Source organism: Haliotis asinina, chromosome 16 (genome assembly GCF_037392515.1).
Source record: "Haliotis asinina isolate JCU_RB_2024 chromosome 16, JCU_Hal_asi_v2, whole genome shotgun sequence".
NCBI lineage: Eukaryota > Metazoa > Mollusca > Gastropoda > Lepetellida > Haliotidae > Haliotis > Haliotis asinina.
In genome coordinates, this window is record NC_090295.1 from 49305407 (window position 1) to 49330424 (window position 25018).

The 25018-nt window shown below is 41.9% G+C and overlaps 2 protein-coding genes across 4 annotated transcripts in view; one reads left to right on the forward strand and one right to left on the reverse strand.

Moving 5' to 3' along the window:
* Positions 1 to 3176: 3176 nt before the first annotated feature.
* Positions 3177 to 7699, forward strand: LOC137268357 (caspase-8-like). 3 transcript variants are annotated; one of them, XM_067802910.1, is made up of 6 exons: positions 3177 to 3205; positions 3444 to 3523; positions 3977 to 4033; positions 5824 to 6123; positions 6418 to 6574; positions 7303 to 7699. In XM_067802910.1, the coding sequence occupies exons 2-6, from the start codon at positions 3475 to 3477 to the stop codon at positions 7445 to 7447; spliced, it is 708 nt and encodes a 235-aa protein (XP_067659011.1). In that variant the 5' UTR covers positions 3177 to 3205; positions 3444 to 3474; the 3' UTR covers positions 7448 to 7699. The 3 variants fall into 3 exon arrangements, 2 of the variants coding, with proteins under 2 accessions (XP_067659011.1, XP_067659010.1); XR_010955028.1 differs by having other exon boundaries at positions 3177 to 3523; positions 6418 to 6883; XM_067802909.1 differs by having other exon boundaries at positions 3177 to 3523.
* An 801-nt stretch (positions 7700 to 8500) lies between these two features.
* LOC137268097 (spermidine synthase-like) overlaps positions 8501 to 25018 on the reverse strand; it is a 42039-nt gene continuing 25521 nt past the window's right edge. The window contains exons 4-8 of the mRNA XM_067802607.1: positions 19131 to 19284; positions 16230 to 16313; positions 14745 to 14890; positions 13067 to 13189; positions 8501 to 11921 (exon numbers count right to left, since the gene is read on the reverse strand). Of these exons, the coding sequence (XP_067658708.1) occupies positions 11904 to 11921; positions 13067 to 13189; positions 14745 to 14890; positions 16230 to 16313; positions 19131 to 19284 (525 nt within the window). The 3' untranslated portion in view covers positions 8501 to 11903. The remainder of the gene's footprint in view (positions 11922 to 13066; positions 13190 to 14744; positions 14891 to 16229; positions 16314 to 19130; positions 19285 to 25018) is intronic.

Below are 25018 nucleotides of genomic sequence, written 5' to 3' on the forward strand. Positions count from 1 at the left end.
AAAATGGAACCCGGGTCTTCGGCCTGACGGGCGAACGCTTTAACCTCTGGGCTACCCAACCAGCCCGTTTCTAAAGAATCAAATATGCCATTAACTATATTGGACAAACTAAGTAAGGGATATTGGTATTTTTATGATTGATATTGTGGCAGTGTATCAATGAATAGACAGATCTGACTATTTTTGGATCTAACATATACCCTTAACTATTTTTGTCCAGTATATTAATAATGGCTACAGAGATCTCCATGTTGGATCCTTTTTGGTCGACATGTGGAGAAATAGGATGTTGTTCCACATGAGGGTATTGATGTCAAAGGAAGATGACAGGAGGACGCGTTTCCATTGGTGATGTCAGCTTACAATGGGATATCGTTTGAAGTACTGGTGAACGAAGGCTGAGGCTTGTCACCGGCCAACACTGGAGTCAACTACGCAGCATGTCTTGGAGGCAGATTTCATATAGTCAATTTCTTAGTATCAAGAAAGATAATTGCTATTAAAAATAGAGACCAGTATAGACGTGTGCGCTTGATGACAGCAGCAGAGAAGGGGCATAAAGTGAGAATGGTTTTACGCCGCTTTTAGCAATATTCCATCGGGGAAGTCTAGTTCAAGAAACAATTTATACACCTGGAAATTAATCAAGCAACACCCCAATTTTTTCTATTGGAGCAACTTTGAAGTGTTCTGACAATCAAAATATGCCGGGTTGATATAGTTTGACACTTTTTTATTCAACAGACGATCTCTGACAAACAACTTAAAGGGAAAAAGTATCAAGACTTTGCTTTATTGCAACGAAATCCAAATTCTTAAAACTGTCTTAAATTCATGAAAAAATGGACACAATTTACTATTCATCCACAGACGTTGTTGTCAGGTGTATTAACACAAATGTCACATGGAAAGAAAGAACAGTCATCTGAGAGTCTGCACACCGACTTTCATCAATATCTAGTGTGTCCTCCCTGCGCACGCACCACCGATTCCAGACGCCTCCTCATTCCTTGGATGAGTCTCCGGATCTGATTCTGGGGGATCCTGTTCCACTCCTCATGCAGGGCAGCCGTCAATTCGTTGAGATTATGGACTGGTGGGTCTCTCTGCCTCACACGACGGCCAATAAAGTCCCACAAATGTTCAATGGGGTTGAGGTCAGGGCTCATGGCAGGCCATGGAATTCTGTCAATTGCATTTTGCCGCAAAAAATCATTTACAGCATGCGCCCTGTGAGGTCTAGCATTGTCGTCCATAAATATGGGTCTCGTTGCCAGAGGATGGTTCTCAAAATGAGGTACCACAGCCCTGTCAAGAACCTCCTGTTGGTAACGAACACCGTTAAGGTTGCCACGGATGGTAATGATATCCAACTTGCAGTTCATGGAAATGCACCCCCATACCATAACGGAACCTCCCCCAAAGGCCACAGTCTCCTGGATGTTCCGTGGAGCCATTGCTGTGTTCCTCTGCCTCCAGACCCGAGTACGACCGTCCACCATGTGCAGCAAGAACCGGCTCTCATCTGAGAAATGGACCTTCCTCCAAGAGGCAATGTTCCAGTGCAAACGGTCATTACACCAGGCCAGTCGGGCTGCCTTATGGGCTGGAGACAGTCTGGGTCGCTTGATTGGCCTCCTTGCCCGGTATCCTGCAGCTTTCAGACGATTCCGAACAGTCCTGTTCGAGATGGGTCTCCCTGGAAGCCACTCCTGTCTCAACCGAGAGCTCGAGTCGAAGGACCTGCGCCGTACAAGTCTCAGTAAAGCTCTGTCCTCCCGGACTGTGGTCTTCCTGGGTCTTCCTGGTCTAGGCAGGTCTTTAACTTCATTAGTGGCCCGGTATTTTTTCAAAAGTTTTGAAATTATGGAATGATGTCGTCCGATTTGAGTCCCGATTTGTCTTAGAGACATACCAGCATTCCTCATGCCGATTATTTGCCAACGAGTGGCCTCTGATAATTTCCTACGTGCCATGACATTGAAATGAATGAAAAACCGAATGCAATCGACAACCTGCGCTTGTAAACACCCCAGGGAAAAAGTGCATTTTTCGAAAGTTGAGGTTAAAGCAATGCACGTGCGCTGTGCAAGCTTCACGCGCGTCATATCAACCCATGAAAAGCTCATGCTGTATGTCAATACATCAAAATTGAATAATCAATCATCAAAATTACTTCGTTAAACTTTGTTAAGTTTTTATGTGTCTTTGAATTTGGTGTTGCTTAATTAATTTCCATATGTATAGTTCTCTGACTTTCACTCCTGTGGTAAAACCGACGAGCAGGGCAATGATTTAGATCCACCGGGATTCAAACTCAAGAACGGCTGAGGGATTGTTCGACCTTCATCCTCGTTGCTGAGTCAATAATAATGCATACCTCTTTATGAGTAACACCTTCTTGTTAATCGCACAATGTTTGAAGCCTATTTCAGGTGTCCCACGTCTTGGTATTGGTCGAATATTGCTGAAAGAGTCGTAAAAGTAAACTTTTCACTTCTGTTATATAATTAATTGCAGAGAGTGGAATTTCCATGTAGGTTCTCACACTGTTTTCAAGCATTTTCAACCCGATTTCGAGCTAAAAGCAAAAACGGCAGAACAACCTACACCAAAACGTCGCTCACTCTTTGCAATAAAAATGAACTAGTCATCAATTAAGACGCATTCTTTATTATGAACGGATGAAATTTTAGAGCGGACCACGGGGAATTTATGCCGTTCGTTGTTATACCTGTGAATTCTGAGTAGGAATATTAGTTTGTTTTATAAACTCTCACTAACAAAATAATTTGTAAATATCCCAGATCTATAACGATCTACGCGGTTAAAACCACACTAACATAATGTTAGCGACCTTGCCCGTTATAAACATGAGTATTAGAAACAGGTTCGGCTGCACAGTACTGGCTGACCGCTGAATAAATAAAGTTCCTTTATGCTAAAACAACATACATTAGTGTATTTGCTGCCTGTTTAGGGTTTATTGGTTTGATCACAACAATGAAATATATTCATAACTTCTTTCGTGTCAATTCACTGAATAAACAGTCGTGTAACGTCAGCCTGTTCAAGCTTGGGTTGAGACTTATCCTCCAACAGTTGTAATCAGAGGCCTCTCTTGTGACCTGGCGAGGTCGAGAGGTTTATCTTTCTGGTTTATGCAATCTCTGGCTATCTGAGGCAGGTAAGCTCTGGTGACCAGGTAAGCAGGATTACACAGTGGTTGTGTAGCAGGTATTTATTACCTGTCAGTTACCACCCCTATGACACAACATCAGTGGGGACGTTTCAACACAGCATGTTTATTTGTCCCAACAAAGAGCAGGTTAGACAGGGTTCACATTAGCTGAACCAGGTGGACGTTGGACTGCACCAGGTATCAAGGTGTGTTTGACAAGGTGTGTTTGATTCAATGCGATTACCTTGGTATCCTATTATAGATAATGAAGCGGTCACTATCTGGGTGGCATCATGGCGGCTAGAGACGACGAGCGATATACGATGAAGTCTAAGCCACGAGGTGAGAATTGGACTGCAAGAATAGAGGGTATTTCTCCCTACGGAATATATAATTTATTATATCAACTATTATTAACGATAGTAATCATTGAAGACTGGTAAACGTGAATATGGGTGAATTAATGTGGATGTGTGTGTGTGCGTGTGTGTGTGTGTGTGTGTGTGTGAAGTGGGAGAGAGAGAGAGAGTAGATAGGTAGATTTAGAGAGACTACCACACTTAAATACCTACCTACCCTTCAACCACGGTATCCGTCCCCCCTCCTCTCTCTCTCTCTCTCTCTCTCTGTGTGAGTGTGTGTGTGTGTGTGTGTGTAAAATTATATCTATACACTCATACAATTATACCATCAGTTTCACATAAGCTAAATACATATTTTGGATGTGTTGCAAAACATGTCATTGTTAAACAATCATCCACGCATGACGTGTGTACTCAGAATTATATATTCCAGGGATCTGCTTGATCATTGACAACATTAACGAAGCACCAAACCGTGCCCCTCATAAACGTGAGTATGAACTAGGCTGTGTCCTCTCTCATGAACGCCGGCTCTAAAAAAATTGTCACACTCTATCCCAGTAGTCAGACACAAGTCAGTGTCTAAAGACTGACCCATTCACACCATCATATCTGTGTCATATGTTCACCGCAATCACAGATATCTGCTTTTCATGTGATATGAAGAGATGAGAACTGGAAAGAATTTGCTGTTAGTGTTGGCATCCTGCTGAACTCAACAACGTACTTCAGGTTTGTCCCCATTAGCTGTCACAAACCATGGGGCCGCACAACGTGCTATCAAATTACAAGTGAAAGTCTAAGAGGATTTTCCGATCACTTTCACAACACGAGACATTCAACATTCCAACCGCCTGTTTCCGGTTTGTCGGCGTTAATGTGACCCCATTGACCTTTGTTCAGAGAAACCATGGAACTAGCTCTGCAACTGAGTATGGTTTACGCGGTTTTTAGCAATAGAGAAACACCAGAGAGGAGAACACCCAGAACCCACGCACCCAAGCACCCAAGCACCCACGTACCCACCCACCCACGCACGCACGCACGCACGCACGCACGCACGCACGCACTCATGCGCGCACTTCAGCATACACACGTCCGACGCCAATTACACTTGTTCATGGCCTCGAATCTAATAAAAAAATCATGCTTGTGTAGGTTTGCCAGCATAACATGAATGCCTATGGGATTCAGCAGGGCAGTGAATGTCTAGTTCCTGTGTCTCTCTCACGAGGAGCCGACACCCCGTCATATAACTTAATGAGCGGCGTAAAAGCCAACTCACTCACTCACTCGTTCAGTGTATGTCACCCAAACCGCCATTTTGAATTAAGATGCACATATACCCTCCTTCAGTCAGTCCTGTTGGCAATATCATTACTCTGTTCCGACGAACATTCCCAAACCTGGCCTCAAACTGAACACAGGCCTGGGGCCCGTTTTACATAACGCTCGTGAGCCTAAGGTAACGTGACTGTTCTCGTAGCAACGAGAGTAGGAAGATACTTTGCGTGGTATCGAAAGATACATCGTAGCTGTTAAGAGACCTTAAACTTACGAAAGTTTGTGAAACAGGCCACTGATCGTGAGAGTTGATGGGTGATGCGCCATGTTATACGGCTTCATTTGTGAGGTTTCCGGGGTTTTGATCCTGCTCCACATTGCAGCACATATTACTTGTGGTGTCTCCCTTCAAGTGTTCTAAATATGTCTCTGTTGACTTAGCAATAAGTGGGTACCAGATAGGAAGGGTTGGTTACAACTTACAGCTTGGGTTCCAATAGAGTAGAGAAGGGATATCAAGTGCACATCGCACACTGGTCAATTGAAAGGCATTATGAGTGGGTGTGAGTTTAGTTTTACGCCGCACTCACCAATATTCCAGCCATATGGCTGCGGTCTGTAAGTAACCGAGTCTGGACCAGACAATCCAGTGATCAACAACATGAAAATCGATCTGCGCAACTGGGAGCCGATGACATGTGTCAACCAAGTCAGTGAGGCTGACCATCCGCTTCTTACGACAAGCATAGTCGCCTTTAATGGCAAGCATGGGTTGCTGAAGGCCTATTCTAGGCCGGACCTTCGCGGGTCAAAGGCGGTATGACGACCAAGCTCGTGTAGGTTTAATATGCGTGATGTAAAGCTGCTTACAATAAGTTATATTTCTGGTGTCCTGGTAGTCTAACACCCAGCACTGTTCCAAGCAGCGTAAAACGTTATTCATATGCTAACTCATTCATTCACTGTCCACAATGTTATTTGTGTAATATATTTCAGATAAGTTGTCGGAAACATTCAGGAAGTTACACTTTGATGTCCAGTTTCACAATCGACTCGATGCCGCACAATTTTCACGTGTGATACGACGTGTAGCAAGCAGAGACCACGAGACATCGGACTGCGTCGTCGTATTTATCACCGCCCACGGTGACGATGATGTCGTGTATACCGTTGACGACGACTGTTTTCGTATAGATGAATTAGCCAATTACTTCAAGCCTGAAAACTGTCCATCTCTGGCTGGTAAACCCAAGTTGTTCTTTATAGAGGCCTGCCGGGGAGAAGACAGGCAACACGGTGAGTTACACGCCCTTTCATGGTGATAAGATTGCTTAATTGTTTAATGCCGCACTCAGCAATATTCCAGCTCCATGGCGCCGGTATGTTGATAAGCCTGAACAAGACAATCCAGTGACCAACAGCACTGACTACCAATCTGGATACGATGACATGTGTCAACAAAGTCAGCGAGCCTGTCCACTCGATCCCGCTTGTTACCTCTTAAGACATGACTTGCTGAAGATAACCCGGGTCAGACCGTACTGGTGCGACAATAACAAACAAATCTACAGCCTCTTCTTTGTATTTCAGCCCTCAAACTGGTGGACACTGTAGACGCATCTTGGGGGCAACGATTCCCAAATGAAGCGGATTTCTTTTTTGGCTACTCAACTGTGAAATCCTTCGTAACTTACAACGGGTGGTACAGAAAACTTATTGCAGATACGTTTGATCAAAAGGCTGACCGGTAACTGTTCTTGTGCCCACGTGCCCATTGCTCGATGAACGTGTCGCGTGTTTGTCCACATTGTCTACATAGTCTCTGAAGTAGTATACTTTTGATCGAGATAAACAATTCCTTTTATACTGAAAAGCAGCCCCAATGAGAAAGGAGTGTCCTGAACCTGAGGAAGTGTAGACTGTCTTGAAGTAGCGCTTTAACATTACAGAAAGGGCTAAGCATACAGGAAAATGATGCGGTTCGGGCACTGAGACAGACTACGAATCATGAAAATGAGTGACGTAAACCCGATTCATTGCCAGTAGGCTTTTATAGGTAAACATTTTGAAAGAATTCAGTTACGCCAGGTTACCCCTTCAAGATATCTCCATCAAATTATTTCTTTAAAAATGTGTTTATATTTGAATTGAGTGGTTGAAATTTTGTTTATTCCTAACCTAAACACCACACCAAATGACGTCAGTTGACAATTAAGGGACGGTGGAGTCGTCCGGTTGTTCAAGCGTTCACTCATCACGTCGAAGTCGCGAGTTCGTTCTGTTATGTGTACAATGTGTTAAGCCCATTACTGGTGTCCGCATTCTGATATCGCTGGAATATTGATATTGACCTTTACGACACATTTGGACATGTTTCTGTTTGTTTGTTAATTTGTTGTTGTTTTTTGTAAATTGCACGCTCAAGACTAGGCGTGTTACCACACTCAATCTACAGTGCATGTTTTCTGCTGACAGTGACCATCTCTTGGATATGATGACCGAAGTCAATCGCAAGATGTCCGAACTCGAGCACTTGGATGACGACGGGTCGCTCACCATCCAGACATCCGAGATGACGAGTCGTCTCAGGAGAAAGGTTTTCTTCAACCCAGAGACCTAAATATCACTCCAGGAGTGGAACATATACATGCATGATGCAGTGTGTGAGTGGGTTTACCGCTGCCTTGAACAGCAGTTCAGGATCATCAGGGACAGTTTGCGTGCGACGAAAACAGGCAGTGACCCAAGTCGTACGGGTTTTACAGGGTACATGTGAAATTCAAACATCATCGTTTGTTATCAACGCAAATTGATTATTATTCCGTTTTATAAGTCTTTTTTATTTTCTGTAATAAATTCGAATTTTCTACGCTGTCTGTGTTTCCAATGTCTTAATTTCTGATTTTTCAAGTGACTGCAGTTAGTTTGTACCAACGCTTTGGATAGTATCCAAGGGATGTTCCTGTACAACACTCGCAGACTGTTGAGGATTACATGGACAGCACATTCAGACATAGTATTGGCAGTACAGATTTCTCTGTAAAGTACAGATTTTTGTACTTTTCTTGGGTTCAGTTCCATGCCACACCATCAGAGTCAGGCACCCCTGCCGGGATTCACACCCACACCATCAGAGTCAGGCACCCCTTCCGGGATTCACACCCACACCCTAAGAGCCAGGCACCCCATCCAGGATTCACACCCACACCATCAGTCAGGCACCAGATCGCCAGCAAACAGTCAGCCGCGTAGCCCACTCAGCCATTGCGACTTCCACAAGTGAAGGTGTGGGTTCGAATCCCGCATGTCACTCAACCCGACAAAAGTTCAAGATTCGGCACTGTATTAAGAATGTATAATCCGAAATATAACACATCTTACGTTTGACCACTTTCTAGATAGCATTGTGTTATCACAGGAGTACCTCGATGGGTAAGTCATTCATCCCTTACATGTTGAGCGCGAAGAAGCAATTATCATCTCATACCGTAACTGCGTTAGACTCGTGGGGGATCGAACCACAACAGGATCCAGGCAAATAGGTCAACCACAAGATCCTCAATATAGCAAAGCTCAGAAACAACAGCTGACAAGCAGTGTCTCACACAGGGTGTCTCCTGTCATCGAGTTATCACGCTATCGAAACTCCTTGGAGAAACAACACAAGTCACTCAAGGATAAATAGAAGCATTTACTTCAACATGTATGCATTGTAGAAATGTGCATGAATGGTTCGTCTGTATGGTAGTTGGTCCATCATGTTTGACTAGAAGGAAACCTGACGGTAAGTGACTAGCGTCCATCACCAGTTCTGAGGTCACACAAGGCAGAGCATATACAGAACGCAGAAATAGACACCACACTACACTAAAATGTGTGCTTCCCATGAGGTTTAAATGGAGATGTCTGTGGACTTACCACTTACAACCCACCATCAAGACTGACAAACCCAGAAACATTATGTGAGCCTACTGGGATTCAAACCCAAGACCAAGGTTTCAGGATGCCTGCAGCTCTTTTTACTCATGAATCAAATTTTCCAATGCATTTCAAAACATATGCAACTAATGCTAGCCATGAGAGAGTGTAATATGCCGAAACATGAACGCCTGCTAGATTGGAAGACAACTGTAATCAGCTTCGGCAGACAAACGTTAGAGCAAATTATGTCGTGATGTGTGATACATGGGGGAAGTTCATTATAGGTCAGTCTATAAATACATGAATCCTGAACATATAATATAATGATATACATTTTGTCCAACATGAATATGAATCTAGTGGCATGAAACAAATGAGGGTTGCTGGAGCCCAACTACAAACCTGGATCTTTACAATAGTGAGAAAGCATACAGCTTTCAGTTGACATTTTTCAGTCGATGTGAAAACATGGGAAACTCAATTAGATCAAGAAAAACATAACATGCTTGTATAATATATTTTCTATTTCTGATAATACAGCAACACACATCAATCATTTCTATATTCCATCAGGCTGTAATGACACACCATCTCCAGTATATAATCTGCTCCTGGATGCAAATCAAATATCATCGATTTCTCACACACGAGTGATATACTTCTGCATATACTACTATGGCATGTAAAACAATTGGGAAACCCGCTCCTTTAGACAGAAAGACAGTCCAATGATAATATTTAGAGAGAAATGGTCCATCACGTGAGACAATGACAGAAAATAGGCAGGATGTCACGGACACTTTCTGAAGATAGTGCATTAGAATTCAATATGTTGTCTTAAGGAATTGAGTGAATGAGGTTTTCTTTACACTTCTTTAAGCAATATGCCAGGAATATCATGGGTCACCAGGTACACAAGGAATTGGTTTCACAAACTCTACACATTTTGGAAATTGAACCAGATTCTTGGTTGATGAGCCAAAACCCCTTAAAACCTTTGAGCAGCAATGAAGGTCTGTAGTTTTCAACTGATACATGTTTATTCTGCTGAGCACTGTTATGCTGAACATCTGGAACAATAGTAGACCCATTTTCTCATAATTCCTCTTCAAATGTTGTTTCATGACAACTGACTGGACCGTGTTCATGGCCTCAATGGTCACACACATAGCTCACAAACCGATATATACAAAAATTGAAACAGTATGCAGTTTACCTGGATCTCCGGTGCACAACCTCCATGAGAACCATCACCTGGGCTGCACGACATGGCACACATGACATTAGCATACATGAACACATATATCCAAAAAATAGCACTAACAAGTCACTGTTTTCACTCATCTCTATAGCTTGTTTGCAGTGAAAACATCCTGATGGATGTCACTTTCAACAAAAGATTAAATCAAATAAAGTGAAATTAAGATGGCTAATCCTCATCATTTTACAGTGCATGCAATGCCAACTGAACATTACATTTTTAGCATTTTATTCAACTTCTCAAAAGTTGTTTAACAAATGATCATAGATTCTAATCGCTATTATTTGTTTTTATTACTAGGGTGTAAGCGCAGTAGTGGAACAATTAAACAAATGTACATGAATTACTGATGAGTGCTAACTTAGACAGATCTCACTTGTTCTTAGTTTTTCAACTAATGTGTACTTAATATACCACTTACATTAATATAAAATATAATATGTTATATAATACTTATATATACCTTCAGATTTTCACTTTGGTTTGACACTGCAGGATTTGTTACAAAACATGCAATGTTTCAATATGTCACAAAATATTGATGATATAAATATGATTTCTTAAAAAAAACCCTGAAATCTGACCTTGCGTTTGGATTATTTATCAGAACACAAACAGCTCATCACTAAGTTCATCACTTCTCATGCCCACAACGTCAGAGTGGAAGACAAAACATTAAACATGTTCACTTCCTGAAGCTGCTTGTTACCAGCAGGTTTGTCATTAACTTATGCATTGGCCAGATCTCTAGAAAGACATCCTATGTATCATGATACACAGTCTTATAGCATAGAAAGCAGACACTGACTATCTGTTACTCATCAATATATCTAAATACTGAATTTTTCTGTTGCAATGGATTAATAATGATGTCAAAATTTTCATAAAGTTAAGTTGACATGAATGAAACCTTAATCTATGGCAGCTGTGCAGCATGGTTGTACAGCCACTGGCAATCAGGTGTATCTAGGTATAATACCATCGGTTGTGTGGAAGGATTTCAGCACTATTGACAGACCCCTCCAAAATGCCAAACTGGTTATAATGCCTTTTTCTTGACAAATGATGAAATCTCATTGTGCAAACAAAGAACTGTGGGCCATTTATGCACATGGAGTGAGTTAATATGGTGCAATAAGTGACTGTTCATAATTAATGGCAAAGGGGGCTGGTGATGATTTTTATGCAGAAGCATGCACAATGTGAATCCCCTTCCTCCTAAAATTTACAAAGAATGTATGTGACCCGTCCCACCTTGCATGTCATGTACACAATCAATGACCACCTGATGTGTATGTACAAAATTGCTGACAGAACGTGTAGTGCCTCCCCAGAACAAAATGGGTGACCCCACTTAAAATCATCATCACTCCCCTAGCCATAAATATGTACGTCCTGCCTAGTGCAGACAAACCAGTGACTGAGCTCCTAGTCGGGAATGCAATCTTGGCACTCACTACTGCCAAAAATAAGACCTGTGGTCATCTGAAGTCGCCAACTAATTACAAAGTAGCATTCTGGAGATATACAACGACATCTATTTTGAAAAGTATTCAACAAAGTTGTTGATTCAAAACTTTAAAACCAAACTAAAGAAGATTCTGACATGGCCAGATGGCGAGACTGAATGATACAAAATTCAATCCATCAGGGTGATATGATACAGCTATATCCAAGAGTGTGACCACCCACTCTAAAATCTAACCTTTTCTTTGTCTGGATTTCTATGCTTTTAAAAATATAGAAACAGAAGTATGTAACAAAACAACCCCACCCATTGGTGTGCCATGATTAAACAGTGACATACACATCTGTAAGACATATCTACATCAGCCTGTACCACTGGTAACCTGCATTACCACAGTTACTTGCTAGTCCACATGAGGAATCTAGATCATGCGTCTCGTAGTGCCTGAAATCAAAGAAAGCAAAAATATAATCTGTCAAATGTTTTACTACACATGGTCATGAGACAAATGTTCTGCAAGACACTGTATCATGAGGACAATGCCCTGCTACACACTGTACAATGAGAATGTCCTACTACAAAATGTACAATGAAGAGAATGTTCTGTTACACACAGTATAAATAGGAGAATGTTCCACTACACACTGTATAATGAGGAGAATGTTCCACTACACACTGTATAATGAGGACAATGGTTTGCTACACAATGTATGAGGAGAATATTCTACAACACACTGTATAATGAGGACAATGGTTTGCTACACAATGTATGAGGAGAATATTCTACAACACACTGTATAATGACGACAATGGTTTGCTACACAATGTATGAGGAGAATATTCTACAACACACTGTATAATGACGACAATGGTTTGCTACACAATGTATGAGGAGAATATTCTACAACACACTGTATAATGACGACAATGGTTTGCTACACAATGTATGAGGAGAATATTCTACAACACACTGTAAAATGACGACAATGGTTTGCTACACAATGTATGAGGAGAATATTCTACAACACACTGTATAATGAGGACAATGGTTTGCTACACAATGTATGAGGAGAATATTCTACAACACACTGTATAATGAGGAGAATGTCCTGCTACACACTGTATAATGAGGAGAATATTCTGCTACACACTGTACAATGAGAATGTCCTACTACAAAATGTACAATGAAGAGAATGTTCTGTTACACACAGTATAAATAGGAGAATGTTCCACTACACACTGTATAATGAGGACAATGGTTTGCTACACAATGTATGAGGAGAATATTCTACAACACACTGTATAATGAGGACAATGGTTTGCTAAACAATGTATGAGGAGAATATTCTACAACACACTGTATAATGAGGAGAATGTCCTGCTACACACTGTATAATGAGGAGAATGTCCTGCTACACACTGTGTAATGAGGAGAATATTCTGCTACACACTGTGTAATGAGGAGAATATTCTGCTACACACTGTGTAATGAGGAGAATATTCTGCTACACACTGTATAATGAGGAGAATGTTCCGCTCCAGAGTTTCCAGATATAAAAATGACCTTTTGACACTGGTAAGGACTCACTTTTCTTGCGAACTCTGGGAGCACAAATGCTGCTTTATGGATAGCAGTGTTGTAATACTTGAGTTTCAGCTTCTCACCCTGCTCCTGGCTCAACGCATTCATGGGGTCCTCAAAGTTCATATCCTGGCAATAACAATCGTAACATGTCAAGAAACACACAAAATATACTCCATGTGGTGAGATGAGAAAGATGGTATGATGAGAGATGAGAGAGGTGATTGGCAAGATGAGAGAGATGGTGAGATGAGAGGTGAGATGTGAGAAATGGTGAGATGAGAGAGATGATGAGATGAGAGGTAAGATGAGAGAGATGGTGAGATGAGAGGTGAGATGAGAGAGCTGATTGGTGAGACGAGGAAGGTGAATAGTGTTCACCATCCTGTTTAAGACCCAGAATAACTCTGTTCTAATGAACAATGTGAAAAGTCAAGAAATAGGTTTCAAAAATAGATAATCCCCTAGAGGGAGTGTGCATTACGCTTGTGTGTGCAATAATCTCAAGAAAATACAGTACTTTGTAGGTAGGTCTAGATTTGGGTCATATCTGTTCAGACTATACACCACAAAGCCAATCTGGATGCAGTTTAAGTAAACTTATCCTCAGTACTTTTTGTTACACTCCACTACTGAGTCTAACAAAACCTTATGGGAGGTCGCGTCAGGTAACCTTTCAGATTGACCAATCAGAACACAGCTTACCAAATCGCTAAAGTGCACATTTGCACGTGCCTTTTGAACTTTTTATCTCGAAAAGGTTCGTACCCGAACGATTCCGAATGCTGCATAGCATATGCTCGCTTCCAGGGGATGCACAAGGCGTGCGTACAACCATGACAACGGTGAGTACACAGTTGCTGAAAAAGTGTTTTGGGCAATATTCAAGGATGTCATCTTGTGGCAATATTAGCTAATGGTAACCATATCAACAGAAAACCCAAAGTGTATATACTGCAGGTCAAATAACTGTGTTATAAGCGGGTTGTGGAGAGACCTGTGTAAGTGACCTGAATATTTTGGAAGCCCCTCTGATTCCTAAATAGTAGCTGTTTTCTGATTGGTTAAATCTATTTAACCCTCTCGCGTTTGATTGGACGGTCACTGGTCGCTGGAAGGTTACCTGACGCGACCTTCTACTAGGTTTTGTTAGACTCAGTGGTGGAGTGTAACGAAATACACTGAGACAAAGTTTACCTAGACTGATCTGGATGCCAAGGTAGGTACACATTGGTACCTTGGTCTGGACTTGCTGGTGTCACTCAACACAACAAAAAGTTGATTCTAAACAAGAATAAACACAAACCTTATCTGTCCACTAGGGTAAGTTGATACTAAACCAGACTTAATGGGTTCAGACTGCATACCAAACAGGCTGTCTGGGTGAGTGAGTGAGTTTAGCTTTACGCCGCACTCAGCAATATTCCAACTATATGGCGGAGGTCTGTAAATAATCAGACATTCTACCCTGGACCTTTATGACGATCTGGCCACTGGAGTAGGTTGTTATTGTGATACTGATCCAGACTTGGTGTGTTCAGGCTGCACAACATAAAGACTATCAGGCCACTGGGGTAGGTTGTTATTGTGATATTGAACCAGACTTACTGGGTTCAGACTGCACAACACTAAGACTATCAAGTCACTGGGGTAGGTTGTTATTGTGATATTGAACCAGACTTACTGGGTTCAGACTGCACAACACAAAGCCAATCTGGCCGCTGGGGTAGGTCGGTATTGTGGTGTAGCTGTAGCTGACTGAGGGGTAGATGGTTTTACAAAAGTCCAGCATATTGCGGATGAGATCCAAATGGAGCCATACACACTCTCCTGCAATCAAAAGGTTAGCTAGCAACTTCTTTGAGTGGCACTGAGAAAATGATGTGATGAACAACAAGGAGAGTTCTCTGGATTTATAACTTCTTTAATATAGTACATGCAACATTTCGGGGTAGCTTGTAAAACCGTTATCAAACAAGTGGTCACACAACTCTTCTTGTTGTTCAGGATAGCTAGCAGATGTGACTATCTCAGGTACAATACAGATGACAGTACAGATGATAATGTTTCATCAGGGAGAATGATCATATGATTACCATAAGAAAGCCATGTTATCCATTTATTTGCTTGATATGATCAGCACTGGTTGTATATGTTAAACGAAGACTTAAGTGGGACAGATTGTGAACAAGACTGCAGAGAAAAAAACTTCAGAGAACAGAATACAACTGGGTTCACCAGGACTTCAGATGAGCGTAGGACTAACCTTGAATATAGAGGAGAACTTACCATCAGTACAGGATTCACTATCAATAAGAAACTCACCTTGCCTTCAGGGAAGTAGGATTCACATTGACTACATAAGAGAGAACTCATTTCAAGTACACAAGACAGTTTCACTCAACTCTACTACAGGACTCATCTTGACTACAGAAGAAAGGACTCATCTTGACGACAGCAGAAGAAAGGACTCATCTTGACTACACAAGAATGGACTCATCTTGACTACAGAAGAAAGGACTCATCTTGACTACACAAGAATGGACTCATCTTGACTACACAAGAATGGACTCATCTTGACTACACAAGAATGGACTCATCTTGACTACACAAGAATGGACACATCTTGACTACACAAGAAAGGACTCATCTTGACTACACAAGAAAGTACTCATCTTGACTACACAAGAAAGTACTCATCTTGACTACACAAGAATGGACTCATCTTGACTACACAAGAAAGTACTCATCTTGACTACACAAGAAAGTACTCATCTTGACTACACAAGAAAGTACTCATCTTGACTACACAAGAAAGTACTCATCTTGACTACACAAGAAAGGACTCATCTTGACTACACAAGAAAGTACTCATCTTGACTACACAAGAAAGTACTCATCTTGACTACACAAGAAAGGACTCATCTTGACTACACAAGAAAGTACTCATCTTGACTACACAAGAAAGTACTCATCTTGACTACACAAGAAAGGACTCATCTTGACTACACAAGAATGGACTCATCTTGACTACACAAGAATGGACTCATCTTGACTACACAAGAAAGTACTCATCTTGACTACAGAAGAGGACACCTTGGTTACAGAAGAGTACGAGACCTTGACTAAAGAAGAGTAGGACACCTTGACTACAGAAGAGTGGACTCACCTTGACTACATAGGATGCCACCTGGTCTGAGGGCCTTCTTCATCAGTTCGTAGTAGGACTTCTCAAACAGTGATGATGCAGGGCCTGAAATACAACCTGCATTGTGAACACACATCCACAGTTGCCCTTTGCTCCTCATAGCCACAGCACAGCCACAACCGAAATAAATCTCCAACAGCAGGGCTACAGCAGCAATACATCTACTTAAGCATGGCTACAGCAGGAATACATTTACCACAGCACAGCCACAGCACAATACATCTACTACAACACAGCCAAAGCCACAAAGAATCTACTAAATCACAGCCACAGCAGCAAAACATGCACTACAGCATGACCTCAGCAGCAATACATCTACTACAGCACAGCTGCATACATCTACATCACAGCAACAACAGCAATACATCTACAGTCGCAGCAACAATACATCTACTACAGCACAGCACAGCCACAGCAGCAACACATCTACTACAGCACAGCCACAGCAGCAACACATCTACTACAGCAGAGTCACAACCGCAATACACATCTACTACAGCAGAGTCACAACTGCAATACACATCTACTACAGCAGAGTCACAACTGCAATACACATCTACTACAGCAGAGTCACAACTGCAATACACATCTACAGCAGCAGAGTCACAACTGCAATACACATCTACTACAGCAGAGTCACAACTGCAATACACATCTACTACAGCAGAGTCACAACTGCAATACACATCTACAACAGCAGAGTCACAACTGCAATACACATTTACAGCAGCAGAGTCACAACTGCAATACACATCTACAGCAGCAGAGTCACAACTGCAATACACATCTACAACAGCAGAGTCACAACTGCAATACACATCCACTACAGCAGATGTCACAACTGCAATACACATCTACTACAGCAGAGTCACAACTGCAATACACATCTACTACAGCAGTCACAACTGCAATACACATCTACTACAGCAGAGTCACAACTGCAATACACATCTACTACAGCAGTCGCAACTGCAATACACATCTACAACAGCAGAGTCACAACTGCAATACACATCTACTACAGCAGAGTCACAACCGCAATACACATCTACTACAGCAGAGTCACAACTGCAATACACATCTACAACAGCAGATGTCACAACTGCAATACACATCTACTACAGCAGATGTCACAACTGCAATACACATCTACTACAGCAGAGTCACAACTGCAATACACATCTACTACAGCAGAGTCACAACTGCAATACACATCTACTACAGCAGTCACAACTGCAATACACATCTACTACAGCTCAGCCACAGGGAAAATGCATCTACTAAAGTATGGCTACAGCAGCAATACATCTACTACGGCTCAGCCACAGGAAAAATGCATCTACTAAAGCATGGCTACGGCAGCAATACATCTACTACAGCTCAGCCACAGGACAAATGCATCTACTAAAGCATGGCTACGGCAGCAATACATCTACTACAGCTCAGCCACAGGGAAAATGCATCTACTAAAGCATGGCTACAGCAGCAATACATCTACTACAGCTCAGCCACAGGAAAAATGCATCTACTAAAGCATGGCTACAGCAGCAATACATCTACTACAGCTCAGCCACAGGAAAAATGCATCTACTAAAGGATGGCTACGGCAGCAATACATCTACTACAGCTCAGCCACAGGGAAAATGCATCTACTAAAGCATGGCTACAGCAGCAATACATCTACTACAGCTCAGCCACAGGAAAAATGAATCTACTAAAGCATGGCTACGGCAGCAATACATCTACTACAGCTCAGCCACAGGAAAAATGCATAAGAATGAAGATTTTTATGGATATCAACTTCTTATGAGAGAACACAACGTTTCGGAGTTAATGCTTACTCCTTCATCAGGTGATGAAGGTGATGAAGGAGTAAGCATTAACTCCGAAACGTTGTGTTCTCTCATAAGAAGTTGATATCCATAAAAATCTTCATTCTTATGTATTTTCACTTCTAAATGACATTCAAAGACAGGAAAAATGCATCTACTAAAGCATGGCTACGGCAGCAATACATCTACTACAGCTCAGCCACAGGGAAAATGCATCTACTAAAGCATGACTACAGCAGCAATACATCTACTACAGCTCAGCCACAGGAAAAATGCATCTACTAAAGCATGGCTACGGCAGCAATACATCTACTACAGCTCAGCCACAGGGAAAATGCATCTACTAAAGCATGGCTACGGCAGCAATACATCTACTACGGCTCAGCCACAGGAAAAATGCATCTACTAAAGCATGGCTACAGCAGCAATACATCTACTACAGCTCAGCCACAGGGAAAATGCATCTACTAAAGCATGGCTACGGCAGCAATACATCTACTACGGCTCAGCCACAGGAAAAATGCATCTACTAAAGTATGGCTACGGCAGCAATACATCTACTACGGCTCAGCCACAGGAAAAATGCATCTACTAAAGCATGGCTACGGCAGCAATACATCTACTACGGCCAACAGAAATACATCTACTACAGCATGGCCATGACAGCAATGTATCTACTACAGCACAGCGACAGCAGCAAAACATCTACTTCAGCAGGCCACTGCAGCAATAATCTACTACAGCAGAGTCACAGCAGCCATACATCTACTACAGCAGAGTCACAGCAGCAATAATCTACAACAGCAGAGTCACAGCAGCCATACATCTACTACAGCAGAGTCACAGCAGCCATACATCTACTACAGCATGGGTACAACAGCAAAACATCTGCATGGCTACAGGAGCAATAGATCTAATACAGCAAAACAACAATAAATCTACTACAGCATGGCTAGAGGAGCAACAGACTTACTACAGTACAGCAGCAATACATCTACTACAGCAGCTACTGCCAACTACACTGTCTCACCTATAGGGTCGCTGGAGTCGGTGATGATGACATCAAACTCGCCATGGTGTTTGCCCATGAAGTCGAAGCCATCGTGGATATGGAGATTCAAGCGGGGATTAGCAAAGCTGCTTGACATCTCAGGCAAATATTCTTTACTTACTTCTATAACTTTCTGAAAAAAAATAAAAATAATGTGATGCCACGTGATTTGTTTTCAAGATTTTCATGTCCACCAAAGTCAGTATGTTACCTTTGTCAAAGTGGCCTGCTTTACTCATGTTACAACACCTAATATCAATAATATAAACAATTCTGTTAAAATTTTATTAAGCGCATCAGGAAAAATTTGCTTGGCTGTTCCTTGAAGGAGTGTATGGATACAAGAAAGAAACCAGAGAATAATAGATGGTCAGTTCTTTACCTCTTTATCAATTCTCAAAGCCTTGGAGTTCAGCGTCTTATACAGAAATGTAATTTTCTGAACAATATTGATATTTTATACTTATCCTGACTCATGCTTAATTGCTTACACTTGTCTTCCTGGCGAAGGTAGTGGAACACCTGAAATCCCTTGAAGGTCCCTTCTAAAAGAAGCGGACGTAAAATCACACTCACCCATGTATTACCTCCCTTTCCTTCCACGTGGTCAGCTGACTGCCATGATACTTCACACTCTCCTCCTATAATCGCCCGACACGAGAATACTGGAATTCAGCGAGTCTGTGAGGGGCGGCTGGGACGGCTTTTGCCATGAGTCAGGATAAGTATAAAATTTCAATTTTATTCAGAAAATTACATATTTTTCCTTATCCTGAACTTGTAACAGTGATAATTCGGTCCTATTCTTCTCATATTCATTGTAGATTTTGAGGGGAATCACATCCGGTCGAATTTGTCTTCCATAGAGGGCTTTGTTGTTTGGCATGTGATGACATCAAAAGTAACTAGCACCCTGCTAGTTTCTGACGCAACTAAATGTCAAGATATAGCAATCTAGACTAGTTGCGACCCCTCTTTGTGTACAAGTATCTTTATTACAAGTACAGGTTCATAATCACTCATGCTAGTCTGTTTAAGACGTGTGCATAGACTTACCACCAAATACTCCGCAGAGCATCTGGCTTCCACAAGTCATGTGACGAAACGGATGAGTGAACTCAGCGCCTTCAGGGAACTGTTAGTTGCTGAACAACGACAAGAGGCCCAAACTGATGAATGCCAGAGACGTCCTTCATGGTTAAGTCTCGTAGGTAGTGATTGGCAAACACTGTGTTTGACTTCCAAAAGCAGCCCTCCATTATAGTTGATAGCAAGCAATTCCCATGTAGCGCTAGTGTAGAGGACTCTGACTTCATGTGGGTTGGAGGCTCGCGGAGGTTCCAATCCTGCTGCTTTAAAAGGCTCTCAAAATAACAGCTCTGATCCACACTGAGATAGTGTTGCGGGTGTAAGTGTAAGTAAGTAAGTGTCTAAGTAGAGATAGGGCTAAACAGGCGCTTGAAACATTGCCTTCTAGACTTGGTACTTGCGATGCATATCTTCAATGCTCTGACTGGACATAATAACAAATCTTGAGTATCATGGGGTCCAGGGATTGAAGATAGTGCCGGTATGTGGAATTGCCTATCCGGTTGACCTGGCAGTTGATTTTTCACAAAAAAAAGTCCCATCGTAGACCCAGATGAGCTGTCTGCTGATGACTTGAATCAAAGCTCGTATGGTTGAAGTCTAGAGCATGAATTTCTTACATTCATGCAGCTGTAGCCAAGGCAAGTGAAAACATCGTCTTCTGAGTTAGCAGTTCAAATGAGGTCCGATCAAGCGACTCGTACGCATGACTTGTGAGATGTTGGAGTACGATGTTGAGATCCTATGCTGGAGCTCTAAATCTACGTTGTTGATCTTCCAACTTGAAGGGGCGTGGCAAGGCAAGTAACTTGGGTACTTTAGTCAGCTTGGTCCCTGTTTCCATGGTGACAACTGAGCTGAGAGCTGTCAAGTATGAAGATAATGTAGAACCTTTCAGACCTCTGGAATGTTGTAGGTGACATAAATATTCTGCTATCTGCGGATATGTTGCCTTCATCACCATGACGCATTTCTTCTTGGCGTATGTCATAAACTGCTTCGACTTGTCATCATAAAGGGTGCGAGTGGAACTGCTTTCGCTGCTCTTGTCGAGTATCCTCTGTGTTCTGAACAGATTTTGATATGTTCCACACGTGAATTTGGAATGTAGATGGGTTGCTGTGTGCCTGTTTCGTGTGAGGACGGACAAGAAGATTTTCCCTATCTGGTAGTTGTAGTGTTGGTTGTCCTAACTACTCTATGAGTGTTGGAAACCAATGTTTCACTAGCCAGTAAGGCACGACAAAAGTCAGTTGTAGCCTCTTGGTTTGCTTTATTTTCTGACTTTTGGTAGCACTAAAGGGGAAACGCCAGTGGGTTTTAGTCCTTCCAATGGGATGCTGAGAGCGTCCATTGCCCAGGCTAACGGATCTGGTACCAGTAATACAAAGGTTGTAGTCTGTGGAACCTTGTTGCAAATAAGTCTGTTTGCGGCGATCCAAACGTCTGACTGATTAATAAAAACGCCTCTCGAAGCAGCATCCTCTCTGTTGGTGATGGACGAAGAGGACGAGATAAGGCGTATGCCATGATGTTGTAGACTCCTGGTATGTGGTATGAATCAGACCGTCGACCATGTCAAAAAATTGAAACAACAGGTGTAGTAGAGATGGTGACCTTGCTTGTTTAAGTAGAAATCAACTGTTGTGTTGTCTGTGTGGATCATCAGTAGCTTGTCTCTCAGTGTTGTCGACCAGTGCTGGATAGCATGAATCACCACTTTCATCCCCGACTGGTTGATGGGGAGAGTTCGATCTTCTGTCTTCCAGATTCCTGCTGCAATTCTTTGTTTAGATGGACACCCCATCCTCCGAGAGACGTGTCTACATGGCGATGGTTGTTGAATGCAGACTGTAACACATAAGTTCCTGTGCAGACATTTGCCTGGTGAGTTCCCCGTAGCGGGTGTGTTTTCAAGTTGTCCAGCATCGTAAACCGGTCAAGACATGAAACCGTGACTCAGGAATCGCTGTCATAGACATAGTTGTAGGCATCTTCTTCTGGTCATATACTGAGAAGACATGAGCAGACCGAGTAGACATTGGCACTGCCGTAATGGTAGTGGAGAGAGTAGAACTTGGTCTAAAATCAACTTGAACTTTGACCCACCGATTCTCTGGGACAGTGGTGTATTTCCATGTAGTGATGAATCAGATCCCCAGGTATTTAGATTCACATTCCATCCGAGCTGAGTTAGTAGCCTGACAGTGAAGTCCAACTGTTGACTGAGTTGACTTCTCTCATGAAGAACTTGTATGCTGTGAAGATGCGTCATTCTTCATTTCCAGATTGTCAATACTTTTCATTATGAGCGTGTTGACATTTGCAGGAAGTCTGTTTATAGCTGGCTGCCTGTCCGATCAGGAGCTGTCATTCATTGCTGCAATCCTCGTGATAGGCCACGTTGAGTCTGCTGTTAAAAGACCTCTATGCTGCTTGACGAATCAAATGACGCTGTAAACTGTTAATCTAGTGTGTAATCGACATCTTTCCAGCACTGAAAGTCACCGACAACTTCCTGATACTGGAACAAAAAACACTACATTATGCGCACTGCGCTGTCTCTCAAAGACCAATCAGATTTGAAGATGTGACGTCACCGGCTTTCTTTGCAGGGTGTTGTCTCTCGGGGACCAATCAGATTGTAGAAGTAATGTCACTGTCTTTCTTTACAGGGCGTTGTCTCTTGGGGACAATCAGATTGTAGACGTGACCTCACCGATGTAGCAGACAACTGATCATCATGAAATCTTGTTCAAATGGTGATACCCTTGCTAGCATTTAGTCTTGTCCGTAACCATACTGTTTGGCGAGCGTGTGTCCAGATGAGTAAAGGTGTAGATGGACTTGGTCGTCATGACTTCTCTAACTTCTTGGGCAATCTTGTCAAGGGAGTAGATTCAGTTCCGCAGTAATTGAGACGAGGTGTTCGGACGTAGGCTGCTGATCCTTCATCTGAGTGTCGAAAGTTGACAGGAACATTCACTCTTCCTCAATCGCAGGATTGCTGAACTTGAGATGCAAGACTAAATCAAGCCCATCCGAATGCCGTCTGTCTGCTGATGATCTTGTTGTTGTTGAAACTTAGACTTGAATGTTGTAGATAACTTCTCAGAAATCGGAGTTATCGCTGGAAATGTTAACGCATGTCTTCCATCTTCATCCTCATTTTTTTTTTTGACGTAGGTGCTCTGAAGTGAGTGCAGGACTTCCAAACTCAAGATGCATGAAGGCATCTGCATCGACCAACTGCGTTGAAAGCAGTCACGGCTGACTTGTAGAGGTGTCTGCTTTGATGACTGAGGCTGCTGACGAAGTCTGCGCTGTCTGACGACCCGGAGCGGTGACGATGCAGTCGTGGTAGATCTAGGAGCAGTAGTCAATGTAGTTGAAGATTGTAGTCTTCGTTCTTCTCCAACATGACCTAATCAGACTCATGTTGGATGCCGGCCTCTGCATCGAACAGCTGAGATAAAGGTCCTTATCACTGATCTCAAACACACTGCAGGTCAGATATTACAATAAACAAGATACTTAACATCGGACAGTCAACTGAACACTGTACAGCGTCAGAGCTCGAAAAATTTTTAACATCTGTACTTGCCTTACTGAGCGAGTAAAATGAAGTTTCCACTTGTCCTTCTAAAATTATACTTGCCCCATAAATCATGAAATACAATGAATGTAAGTTTTAAAATTTTTTTTCTTATTTCAAAATGTTTGCTTGGATTAAAACTACAATAAATATTAATTACACTGCCTTCTGTTCAAACTTTGAATTGAATGGCTCTCCTTGCAATGCCACATAGTATGCAGTTGTGCATTAAGCAGTTAAGTGAAGCCAAAGTATTTTTTTTTCTTCAACTCTGCACATGGCCTTGGCATATTGTGCACTTTCATTTTTTCCTAAAATTCTACATGTTCACAACAATGAATATGTTGTTTTTCTTGCTTATATGGTGGAATCTAAACTCTCTTTCCTGAGATTGGCTTTCAATGCCACTCAAGACTCGATTTTGGATGCGAAACATACTTTCCTTTTTCCTCTCAAAATCACCTCCGCCAACAAGAAATATCCTAAATATCCGACATTGTTCTCGACAATTTATCAGTGACAGTTCAGAGCGAATAGCAACAAGATGCTTATAACATCAACACTAGCCCTTGTCACTTCCCTTAGCTTTGCAAGACGATACGCAGTTAAGATTTGAAATATTTGAGAAAACTAGGGGATTACAAATCACCATAATTGATATTCTAAACCCAACAAAGTATGAAAATATTGTTGTCACCTGGCAAATAAATGCGTTTACTCAATGTCATGATTGCTGAAACATTACTAGATAACAAAATTTCCAGTTCATCAGTTTAATCCAATTTTCAGTTTAGTATACGTGATAAAATATATCAAGTATTTCACCTAACCTGGAAATTACGTATAAATAATAACAAAAAAAAATCACCCAAGAGGAAAAGTTAATGGTAAACGATCGGTAATCACAAGAGGGAATTCCTTACAGTAAAGCTTATTCTGATTGGACAGGAGCAACATTCACGCTGTAATGATTTTCCTCATTGGTCAGTTTATTTACAGCAGCCAATCATGATATTCGAAGCTTTTACGGTGCACTATATGTGTTAAAAATATGGTTATCAAACGGCCATCAAGACTTTTCCTTAATTTGCGGTTAGTTTTCGGGGAATGTTAAAATATTGCTTATCAAGATTGACGATGTCAAAACTTCAGCTTATCACTTTGAAAAATAGAAGCCTTCAGA

Bases quoted from the DNA above. Each gene is read 5' to 3' on its own strand.
- LOC137268357 (XM_067802909.1), top strand. From the start codon at position 3,475: ATGGCGGCTAGAGACGACGAGCGATATACGATGAAGTCTAAGCCACGA. The intron at 3,524-3,976 runs GTGAGAATTGGA...TATATATTCCAG, and splicing joins GATGAAGTCTAAGCCACGAG to GGATCTGCTTGATCATTGAC. The intron at 6,124-6,417 runs GTGAGTTACACG...TTTGTATTTCAG, and splicing joins GGGAGAAGACAGGCAACACG to CCCTCAAACTGGTGGACACT.